An 11,810-nucleotide genomic window follows, 5' to 3' on the forward strand; every position below is an offset into this window, starting at 1 on the left:
CACTTTCTTGACGTAATGTAGACCGCTCATAATGGAATAATATGACCGTAGGTCTACAATCACTTCGGCTTTTGATGCCGTCGTCATTCACCTAACTATTGATTTCTAAATTTTCGTGATTACCACTTGATCATCTCCTTCCTATATCACACATCTTTAGACGCGTAATCGTCATCCTCATCCTCATCCTCATCAAGATGCTTATAGAAAAATACCGTCGATCTCTTTTCGGACTTGTCAGGAGGCCAATGAAATTTAGGTAAAACACCTAATTCTGTCCATCCGCATGATCTGTATAGCTTCTCCCCGAAAGATCCCTGTTCAGTGTCTAGCATCTGTGGAGGGAAAGGGAGAGGGGGGTGATACAACGGGAAAACGAAGGAGACATATGATCGACCGAAAACAATGACGGAAATGGAGATAGTCGCATGATCCCGTGACGTATTGACGATGACATGCATGTGAGATCACATAGGAGAAATGAATTGTCAGTATGACAGTATTCAGTTTTCAACCTAGTATGCGGAATGATAATGATGAATAATCGTACTTACACAAGTTGTACTACCCCATTTAATCGCTTCTGCTTCTAATCTCTTTAATAAAGCTTTTCCAATACCTCTACCACCGTATCTCACATCGACCAACATTCTCTTAACCTCAGATCTGAAAGCTCCATTTGGCATACCTGAGAATCCCAATTGTACACTACCCACTATATCTTGATTTCCAGTTGGATTCCCTTCCATGTCTATTGATCCTAATGGTTTTTCATCAGGATATAATTTAGCCACCAGTAAGATTATACCTCCCGCTGGAGGTGGGAATGACGGTTGATACTTCTCTTCTTGGGTGAGAGGGATAAGAGATGAGGTGATGGATGTAAATAGTCTCAAGGATGATGAGAGGTCATAAGGGAATGTAAAGAAGGTGGACATGTCAAGATCCATATGTGATGATACTATACTAGCTAATCTAGGTGCAATGGACGGTCTTCGAGGATTATCGGATCCAGAGAGAGACAATGAAAGAATGAGTTGATTGTATCTCGTCTGAAAGAGTTGCACATGTAGGGGTTTTGGAAAAGGAGATAGCTCACAGTTGGTCTGAAGATACAATCTCAATGGAAACTTTAGCTTTCTTGCCTATCGCTTCGGACGAATCATTCTTTTTACCAACTTTAGCTTCTGTGTTTGCGATTTCCGAGACTTCTGTTGAGGACGCAAGTGTGTGCGGTACAGGTATGGGTGCTACCGATGACATGATAGATCACCTTGTCTAGCTCGGAGAGGAATGGATATGGGTATGATAGTAATACTGAGGACCAGATGAGTGCCAAATATGACCTATTCCTCCCTCTGCATGTATCGCTTCATATGATAAGAATTGAACTTTTTTCTGATGTCTTCTTGATGGACCAGTGGTTCATCGGTTAATGTTGTATTCGGTGATCGCCGATATTCACTATCTCCGGGAACACGTTAACGTTATAACCGCTTTGTCCACGTTGTTTCGTAATGGTGATTTATTTATTTTTTGGATTTTCCTCTTGAGACGTCTTTGTTTCATGTTTTCAGGGGAAAAATGAGCAAATTGGATTTATTTCAAGACCTGATTTCAGCCGTCATTCATACCGCTATGCATGTCGACAGTCAGAGTATCTTCATGTACGCTCGTCCAAAAGCACATCCCTCTCACTGGGTCATCGTGATCGCTCACACTCACCGCGCACCGAACAAAGGAAGGAATGCCATTGTTTTCCCTACCTAGGGGCTGTGCACGGATCACATTTCAATCTATACTCGTATATCAATTCAGTTATTTGAGTGACTCCACACAGACAGTTATCGATCCTTTCTCCTTCTCTATTCTTTCGGTCTCTGTTGCATCTTCCTTTGCATTGCATCGCATAGTCTCACATCGATTTCTACTCATATCATAGCATATCATTTATCATAGTACAAGTAAAAATCTATTTGCTTTTACGATCAGATTGATTTTCGATCACCACGATAGTATACGACACGCTTACGACCAGCCTTCATCACTCGAACTCAACCTTTCCTTTCATCATCACTCTATCTCCTGAACATAGAAGTAAAAGTACACGGGACTGTAATATAACTTGTATTCTGTAAACCCCAAATCGTCCACATCCTTCTTTCCTAATTTAAAATGTCCGCTTCTGGATCAGTCACTGCCAGACCATCAGTTTCAGCATCAGGTTCAGCTTCGGCACCAGGCTCCTCAGGAAATCGAAATTCCAGCTCCACTGCATCAATATCGATCCCCGCTACGGCAGCAGCAGGAGGGATCACAGTCACTCAACCTCCTTCAACTGCAAGTGCAAGTTATTATAAGATCGCTCAAGATAACTGGATCACTTTTGGTTGGAACGCTACTAGCTTATAGTGAGTTATTTCAGGTGCATTTCAAATCGGGTGAGGAATCTCATCAAAGGGCGGGAGGGTGGGTTAGATGGATTTTATCGGGTGGGAGGCTGGGGAATGTCATCATGCCCAGAGCAGAAACATTGTTCATAAGCATTGTTCAATCCGTAATCTATCCCCAAGGATGAACGATTTGTGCTGATACATCTACTCCCTGACCTTCTCATCTTTCCCACCCACCCACCCATTACACAGCGTCCAGCCATCATCGCTCACAATCGTAGCATCCTGTTCAGCAAACGGGAATATCTATCCCGTTGGACCTAATCCCACACCATCAGGCAACGTGTCCGCCAATGTGTTCCCCGGAAACACCACCAAAGTAGTTTGGAACCCGTATGAGTGGGAACAGATACCAGGTCAGGTACCGTTTGCGGAAGCTACTTATGTCCTGAAGATATATGATGAAAGAGGTGATGGCGCAGCTGTCAAAGGTGGATATCTGAGTCCATACGCAGGTAAGAACTTCATGATGTATCGTCCGGGTGGATACACTTCTTTATCTGGTGAGTGTGGATTCGCATATGTATCTATACTTGAAGCAAGGAGTTGAAATAAGAAGGAATAAAGTAAGGGAGGACGGGACTTGGCCGTATGAAGTATGTTGACAGCTGACAACCTCTTTATCCTCAGACGGCTGGACGTGCTCAACGTGTTCCGACGCATTTACCACTTTTGCCCAACCGGCTCATCTGGCCATATTCACAAGTTTACTAATTACGATTCTATCAGCTTGGGGGATATTGAGAAGGTGATGTGGGACTTGGAGACTGTGGATTTTCCGGAGTAGGATGAAGGAGAGGGCTACCGGCTTTTCCTTTTTCTTGGTGTATCGTAATCAAATTTATACATTAATAGCATTTGATCTCCTTCAATATGGACAATCGATTTCGGTATCATTAATTAGCATTGGCCTTCTCTGAGAATTATATATGAGCATTCTACATTCTCTCATTCCAGGTCAATTGGTGACATATTACGATTTCTTGTAATCTGTCATTACGAATTTCTTGTAATCAACAAGTAGGAATTCAGGGACAGGGATTTTGACTGATGTGCATGTTTTTGTTGGCGTCTTTCTTTTCTTTCTTCATGACAATTTCGACGCGTTTCACATTCATTTGTATAAGTTATTCTCTTCACATCAGATTGTATCCCTTACATATACCAAGATCTGCAGCTTGACTGTATCGGATAGCTTGACCACCTAGCATTGACAGTTTCGTTAACGACATCACACCAATAAGTAGAACTTTCGAGATAGTGGTTACACGAGCATCCAACGCAAAAAGAATAAACGAACCGTGCTCTATCATCACTTTGAAATCATATCACTATCATCTACGTCCATCTCGTTCATCTGTCTTTCACATCGCTCCCCGTCCGACAATCGAGGTAGGACAACGTAGAAACTCTACAGGATTTTAATTATATACGACTGGAAAGGACTAAACTACATCCCATCTTCGTTCGGTTCGATACACAGATTGACTAATCGTTATTTCTACCATTCCATCGAAACCTATCCTTAGCACGGGTATTTCAAACTCGCAAATCCCATCATTCGAAGAATATAGTGCTGGGAGGAATACACATTTCGGAAATCTATAAATTTGGTTATTAGATTCGGGAGTCTGCATTCTGAATTCTGGGCTGGAATCGTACTCTACACCACACCCAAAATATACGACATGTCTCCGGTGGCATCTATATTCATTGTAAAAACGTTGATCTGATACGCTGCCTGAACAAAAAGTAATTGTTTTATTACAAACACACTGCCTCTGGATAGGCAGATACCCCCGCCAATACCCCGTCAGCCTCCTTCATCCCCCTCATCTCCTCTCTCGAAATCTTCATCATCATGCCAGGCAAATACGACGATGCACCATTACCATTCACGTCCACCGCTCCTCTACCCACTCGACGACCCACGTTATCAAATAACAAATCGAACAATAACGTCAATGGCAGATCAGCTACATTGAAGCGTGGTAAAACACTGACTAGACCGGAAAGACATGTCGCACCCGTTCCATTGATCGCCCCACCACCAACAGCGTTTTCGAATTCAAATAACGCTTCTTCATCTTCTAGTTTCCCACTTTCATCTTCGACGACAAACGGATTAGATTGGTGGATAGTATGGTGTTACGCTACGACATGGTGGGCACCACCGATAGTCCTAAAATGGTTTGGAATAAAAGAGAAACAAAGCAGACAGGCTTGGAGAGAAAAAGTGACTCTTTGTTGGATAGCAATTCTGTTAGGTGGTATAGTCGGTTTCGTCACTATGGGTCTGCAGAAAGCTTTATGTCCCGATGGTGGTAATCAAGGTCATTTATATGATAGATTGGGTGAAGATGACTGTGAGTTACTGTTTGACTCTTCTTACCCTGGAGATCCTATCGTCATACCTATAAACCCTCAGAGCCAAGTTCGGACCTCAGCTGCCATAAAGGGAGATAGCTAATACCGTTTCAATTATTCTCCAGTAACACTCAGTATTTCGGGATATGTATTCAATGTATCCACATCGAAAACGCAGGAAACGGTTGATTTCTATGCTTTATCAAAACAAATGGCAGGTCAAGATATCACGAATCTCTTCACTCGTACAATAGCAGATTATCCACAATGTCAATCAACGGCCAAATACACCACCTCGCCTTTCTGTGCAAATTCCACTACGACGACTACTAGTACAACGACTTCTACAACAGCCGATTGTCCATTAGATAAACCAGGAGATTCAACATTTTCTGCATTAGGTATACAGAACACGTCCAAGATAGAAGGATATAGTTGGGAACAAGTTGCGGCATTGAAAGATTATTTGGTTCTAGATGGTGTCGTATTGAACATGTCACCATATCTACTTGCTAATCCAACAGCTATTCAAGGGGATGAAGTAGACACTGCTATTCGTCAAGTACTCTCAAATCAATCAACATCCGGTAAAGATGCCACAAGATTGTTTTATCATAGAAAAGCAATGCAAGAATCAATACCATGTATGCAAGCAAGATATGCCGCTGGACGAATAGATAAAGTAGCTCCTGGTTGTTTCGTAGCAAGTTTATTCCTTTACACTTCACTAGGTGTAATCCTAGGTGTCGTGGTTGTAAGATTCATCATGGCTTGTATATTCAACTGGTTCATTTCAGCAAGATTGGTTCTACCACCTAGAGATTTAGCTAGAACAGCAATTAGTCCAGCTGTAATGCCTGAAGGAGCCAACATGTCTGTTCACAATAAAACTGGAACGGCGCCTTGGTCAAATTCAAATACGAATTCGAGTAAACAAAAAGTAAAAAATGGGAAAAAGATCAACGGATTACCAAATTCATCTTCTACTACACTAGTCAATAACCCGTCATCACCTGAACCATTAATATCGTTAGCCAAAATTGGAGCAGAATTATTCACTGTTTGTTTGGTAACTTGTTATTCTGAAGGAGCCGATTCAGTCAAAGGTACAATAGATTCAATCGCATCAACGAATTATTCAGATTCAAGAAAATTGATTTGGGTAGTTTGTGATGGTATGATTACTGGTCATGGAGAAAAAATGTCAACACCAGATATATGCGTAGCTTTAATGGATGCTGATCCGAGATTTGGGAATCCGATGCCAATGGGCTATATAGCTGTTGGTATAGGTGCCAAAAGGGAAAATAGAGCAATGGTTTATGCTGGACATTATGGTAAGTCAATCAGCACCCATTACTGTGGAATGTCGGGGCAGACGAATCCGCTTACACCCCGCATAGTCTCAAAGAACGGTCATAGGACACCAACAATCATAGTCGTGAAATGCGGTATGCCATCAGAAGCAAGGGATAAAAAACCTGGTAATCGTGGTAAAAGAGATTCTCAACTTATTCTCATGAATTTCTTCTCAAGAGTAACATACAATGATAGAATGTCTCCATTGGACTTCGATATTTTTAGGAAAGTTCAGACTTTGACGGGTGTAACGCCTGATTACTTTGAGACTTGTTTGATGGTAAGTCATACATTTCTTCGCCACATGTTGGGGTATGACTGACCTTGTTTAAATCAATCCCTTACTCGTCTCTCACCACCCTTCTCCGCCATCATTCCCCTTCCTCGCCACAGGTTGACGCGGATACCCGCATCTACCCCGACTCGCTTCGATACCTGGTCAACTGTATGCACAAAGACAACATGATCATGGGAGTATGTGGGGAAACTCGAATAGCAAACAAGCGACAATCATGGGTGACAGCAATTCAAGTCTACGAATATTTCATCTCACATCATCATGTCAAAGCATTCGAGTCTGTCTTTGGTGGTGTGACATGTTTACCTGGTTGTTTCAGCATGTACCGAATCAAAGCTAGAAAAGATACCGATAACGATTGGGTACCGATTTTGGTGAAACCTGAGATCGTTTCTGAATATTCACAATCCGAAGTTCATACCTTACATCAAAAGAACCTTTTACTCCTAGGAGAAGATCGATTCTTATCAACGATAATGTTACGTACTTTCCCTCGAAGAAAGAATATTTTCTTACCTCAAGCTAAATGTCGTACTGTTGCACCGGATACTTTTTCAGTGTTATTGTCACAAAGAAGAAGATGGATCAATTCGACAGTACACAACCTGATGGAATTAGTAAGAGTGAGGAATCTATGTGGAACTTTTTGCTTTTCGATGCAATTTGTGGTATTCATGGATCTAGTGGGAACGGTAGTTTTACCAGTGGCTATCTGTTTAACAGGAGCTTTAATCATCAATTCAATTATAGATCCACCAAATTCATTCCAAGAAGCTATTCCTTTGATGTTATTAGCGGCAGTATTGGGTTTACCAGCAATTTTGATTTTAATCACTACTAGAAAAGTCATTTATGTGGCTTGGATGGTCGTTTATCTATTCGCATTACCGATTTGGAACTTCGTACTACCGGTCTACTCGTTCTGGCATTTCGATGATTTCTCATGGGGTGAGACTAGGTGAGTAAAAAGTTTTGTTACAACCTCTGTGGAAGGCTCTATATCTTACATTTGAGTATGACGCTGATATGAACATAATGTTGATGTGTATAGACGAGTGGAAGGAGAAGTCCGATCAAAAGGACATGATGACAAGACGGCTGTCTTTGATGGAACGACGGTACCGCTGAGAAGATGGGAAGATTGGGAGAAATCAAGATTGAGAAAATTGAGACGAGAAGAGAAAAGGAGAAGAGATATGGAAAGAACTTTCGGTGCTGGATTCCATGGAGATAACGATGGATTAGGACCTGGGCCAAGAGGTGCATGGGCGAGAAGTGAATATGAAAGTGATTCGGGGAGTGTCTTCGGTAGCGAAGAAGATGTATGGGGTGCTGAGATTGGTGGTGTAAGTTTGTCTCTTCATCCGTTTGATAACCTACTCTGCGTAAAGGGTAAAATACAGTATACATGAGGCTGATTTGTGTTTATTCCTAAAATATAGTATAACGAGAACAACCCAGCATTCCCACCACCACCCATCGCTTTACCTGCTGATTCGTACAACCATGATGATCTCGGAGGTCAGACATTAGGAATGGACGAAATGGCAGCTATATTAGATTCAGGATTTGATGATCGACCTCAAGCTTCTTTCAGACCAAATGGAAATATACCAAGTCCACTTCACAGACATCAACATGATTTCACTTCACCAACACTTTCCAACACCCACACCAATGGATATATGGACATGAATACGAACATGAACATGAATGGATCAGGACCTAGAACACCTGATATGCCAACTACTGCCAATAGTGTCTCTTCTTCGATCGAAAGCAGACCACAAGGGAATGGACATGCTAAAAAAAGATCTGGAGGTGTTAATTCTCAACAAGCTAGAAAATACGGTCCGTTAGGTCCTCTAGCGGATGATGATACGGGCTGGGGGAATGGGAATCCAAATGGCAATACAAATGGATTCAAAGGTCGTAAATTGTAGTGCAATAGAGATGTAGCATCGGGATGTATTTGTGTATCTCCCTGTTTCAACACAGCATGGGATTTACCACTCTCGCTTTCCAAGGGAAGGATACATTGTATACAAGTTGGTTTGTCCTACGAATGTATTTGACACAGGTAGAATAGCGATCATGACCTAACTTGATTTTCGAATCTTACGTTTTCCGGTTGACAGAGGACAATGTTTTCTGCAGTACATTACGGATTGTACAGTCTCATGTACTAACATCGTACTCCAAACTGGTTATCACATGATGTGGATGAGCCTCGTTACACTCACTTGAAGCAATTTATACACATGAATCACATAACAAAACTGTCCTAGAATCATCATGATGTACTGGTATATATGGTATTGAATATCTCTGGAATTTCAATTCGGCACGCACAAAGTGGCGATACCAGGTATCTATTCTCTCAAAATCGCAATCGCCGTCATGGTGAAATTGTCCTTCCACATCGTCATCTCCATCTTTTTCTCGTTTTCATTGCATCTGTTAATCATCTTTCGAAGATGACAAAGCCATACAGACACTTTAAAAGTCCCTCCATCGCCCAAGATTTCTCTTTTTCCTGCTGGGGTCACTTCCGACGTGAGTTTCAGTAGGATCGGGGAGTGCACCTATTTATGTGAGATTGTCATGAATTTAGCCAAAATTATCTACAAGCTATACCTCGATTCTTGTGGCTGAACAGAATTGGTATTGGACTTACCCTCGTGGTCTTGGGTGGAAGTAGTAGGGACAGAGGCGTTTTCAGTGGTAGCGGGAGGTGAAGCTGCAGAAGTTGAAGGGGCACAATCATCGGTAGTAACCATTGAAGTGGAAGTTACAGTGACGACGGGGTTAGTCTCCCTCTTGTGGTTCTCTCCTCGAGGAGTATTTCTGGCTCCCAATGCTCGTGCAAGGGGAGTAGAGCCTACATGTGCGAATCATGTTAGTTCATCTGCCATACGGTAATTTGAGCTTGAGGTAGTAGAAGGATAAAACTCACCTTCACCGTTGGGCGTAGTAGCAGGAGCTGACGCACTGTCTTTGGATTCTTCACAAGATGATGTCTCGGCGGGAGCAGGAGCGGAATCTGAAGTTGGACAAACGCACTCATCACGAATCATGATACCTCTTCGTCGTTCATCATCTTTAGGTCTGGTGAGGTCGTCGGCACTTGGCACATCACCTTCATTTCCTTTGGTGGTAGCGGGGACAGCGGCAATACCTGTTGTACCGCAAACGCATTCTGAAGGAGCGGGAGCAGTTGTTGGAACGCCGGCATTGTCGGTGGTCGGACTGGGGGCGGTAGTGACGACAGGAGCAGGAGCAGTGGTTGGTACGGGAGCAACGGAAGAAGAAGAAGAAGAAGGACAAACGCATTTATCACGAATCATCATTCCTCTTCGTCTTCTACCATCTATAGGTCGAGTGAGGTCTTCAGCACTGGGTGCGTCACCTTCACTATCCTTAGTAGACGTAGTAGGAACAGCTGCTTGACTGGTCTCTCCGCAGTCGCATATTTCTTCGGCAGGAGGGGCAGGGGCAGGAGCAGGAGCAGGAGCGGTCGTAGGAGCAGGAGCGGCGGAAGACGATGGACAGACGCATTCGTTTCGAATCATAATTCCTCTTCGTCGTAAACCGTCCTTGGGTCGGCTAAGATCGTCGGCACTCGGTGCGTCACCTTCACTATCTTTGGTAGATGTAGTGGCAGCAGCAGCTTGACTAGTTTCTCCACAGACACACTCTTCGGGAGCTGAGGTGGGCACCGAAGCTTGGGAGGTAGTAGGGGGAGGAGTCGGGGTAGCACAAGGGGTAGTGGTAGTTTGAGTAACCCAGACAGTTGATGTCGATGGAGGAGCAGATCTAGCAGATACAGCAGGAGGAGTGTAGTCTGCTGGAGCAGTGGCGATGGCAGAAGGCTGAGTACTAGTTGGAACAGCGGCTGATCCCCAAGTACAGGTGGTTCCGGCAGCTGAACATGAGGCAGATAAAGTTTCACAGACGGCAGGTGCAGTCTGACCAGATGTCATGGGAAGACAACATTGGTTGAAGTTTTCGTCGTTTTGGTCCATTCCTGCACACTGTTACATTTCACGCGAACGTCAGCATATGGACAACTTGCGTGTAAGGAGGAAGAGGGGATCGTCACTCACTCCAACGTTACAGTATCTGTAGTAATAATCAGTGGGAGATTCAAGATAAACGTAATAGTAACATGCTTGAGCGACACCAAGAGCAACTAGTGCGCCTAGCATATAAGGAAGAGAGAAGAAACCAGGCATGTTGCCACCGAAGACTATACTTGGGTGAAGATGTGGTGTAAAAGTCTATTTATCGAGATATAAAAACGAGTGAATAGTTTAAGATGGGAATGAGGTTTTCAATTAGGATATAATGTCAAAGTCGAATGAATGACAACTCGGTATATCACTCTTATATATATATGTGTTTTTCAACTTCTACTCGCAATCAGTAGACAAAGTAAAATGAACGTAACTAAAAGAAAGAAAAGCAAAAGCAACAGCAAAAGCAAGATTGAAAGCTAATGAGGTAGGAGATATCTCATCCAAGGACTCATGAAAGATCAGCCATATAATCTACTTGATCATTTCCCCTCCCTCATAATGTATCGCTACCTTTGTCTTTTCATCCTTTGATATTGAGATGGAACGCATTAGAACATCATTCCAAGGGATAGGAGGATAATGGGAAAGGAAGGAGAATGCGGTGATTGTCGTTTGAGCATTTCGTATCCTTTGAAAGTTTACGAGATTGAAAGGATGCTGCTTTTCAGGTTGGAGTCGATGGGTAGATGGGTCTGAAGGATGTTTTTCTTTAAATGGATTGTAAATTAGGTGACTATGAGATGCGGATTGAGATCGGAGTATCGATCAACCTCGACTGTTATGGGAAGAAAACATCTGCGATCCATGAAGGGGTAGATTGTACCATTTTCGGGCGGGAAATGGTCTAACTTAATTATTTTCGGGAGATGGGTTACTTGATCACTACAATCAGTAAATGTGAACTCAAAGGTATACGTCAGTCATCGGGATGAATATCTCGGTGTTCCCCTTCGTCTTTCGAGCTGCATGGGTCCTCGAATTGCTCGCACATAACGGACGTGAAGGTTATGCCTTGCGAGCTCATAAGGTCTGGGTGTATGAACTGAAAAGTCCAAGGCCACCCGCACATATAAGGATGACGAGTGAGCGATTGATACATGTGAGAAACGAAAAGAGCGATAACTTGCATGAGTTGATGTTACACGTTAGGATAGTCTTCGCTATCAATTACGTCATCGCCGCCATCCCATCCCCTTTTTGGACGCGTCGTGCAATTTTACTAATAGAATGTGAGAGTGGGCGATGCTGTTCACT

At 43.0% G+C, this 11,810-nt stretch overlaps 4 protein-coding genes across 4 annotated transcripts; 2 read left to right on the forward strand and 2 right to left on the reverse strand.

The window, feature by feature from the left end:
* Nucleotides 1-146: 146 nt before the first annotated feature.
* On the reverse strand, nt 147-1,263 carry IL334_006945 (uncharacterized protein; the record flags this gene model as incomplete). The annotated part of the gene is made up of 3 exons (XM_062938642.1): nt 147-335; nt 555-993; nt 1,100-1,263. The coding sequence occupies 3 exons, from the start codon at nt 1,261-1,263 to the stop codon at nt 147-149; spliced, it is 792 nt and encodes a 263-aa protein (XP_062794693.1).
* Nucleotides 1,264-2,175: 912 nt separating this feature from the next.
* Nucleotides 2,176-3,205, forward strand: IL334_006946 (uncharacterized protein; the record flags this gene model as incomplete). The annotated part of the gene is made up of 3 exons (XM_062938643.1): nt 2,176-2,411; nt 2,646-2,956; nt 3,084-3,205. 3 exons carry the CDS (start codon nt 2,176-2,178, stop codon nt 3,203-3,205), a joined length of 669 nt encoding a protein of 222 aa, XP_062794694.1.
* A 1,109-nt stretch (nt 3,206-4,314) lies between these two features.
* Nucleotides 4,315-8,420, forward strand: IL334_006947 (uncharacterized protein; the record flags this gene model as incomplete). Its single annotated transcript, XM_062938644.1, has 6 exons — nt 4,315-4,819; nt 4,946-6,157; nt 6,224-6,459; nt 6,573-7,435; nt 7,529-7,823; nt 7,920-8,420. 6 exons carry the CDS (start codon nt 4,315-4,317, stop codon nt 8,418-8,420), a joined length of 3,612 nt encoding a protein of 1,203 aa, XP_062794695.1.
* Nucleotides 8,421-8,976: 556 nt separating this feature from the next.
* On the reverse strand, nt 8,977-10,712 carry IL334_006948 (uncharacterized protein; the record flags this gene model as incomplete). Its single annotated transcript, XM_062938645.1, has 4 exons — nt 8,977-9,062; nt 9,155-9,358; nt 9,434-10,511; nt 10,584-10,712. 4 exons carry the CDS (start codon nt 10,710-10,712, stop codon nt 8,977-8,979), a joined length of 1,497 nt encoding a protein of 498 aa, XP_062794696.1.
* Nucleotides 10,713-11,810: the final 1,098 nt, after the last annotated feature.

This window comes from Kwoniella shivajii, chromosome 10 (genome assembly GCF_035658355.1).
Source record: "Kwoniella shivajii chromosome 10, complete sequence".
NCBI lineage: Eukaryota > Fungi > Basidiomycota > Tremellomycetes > Tremellales > Cryptococcaceae > Kwoniella > Kwoniella shivajii.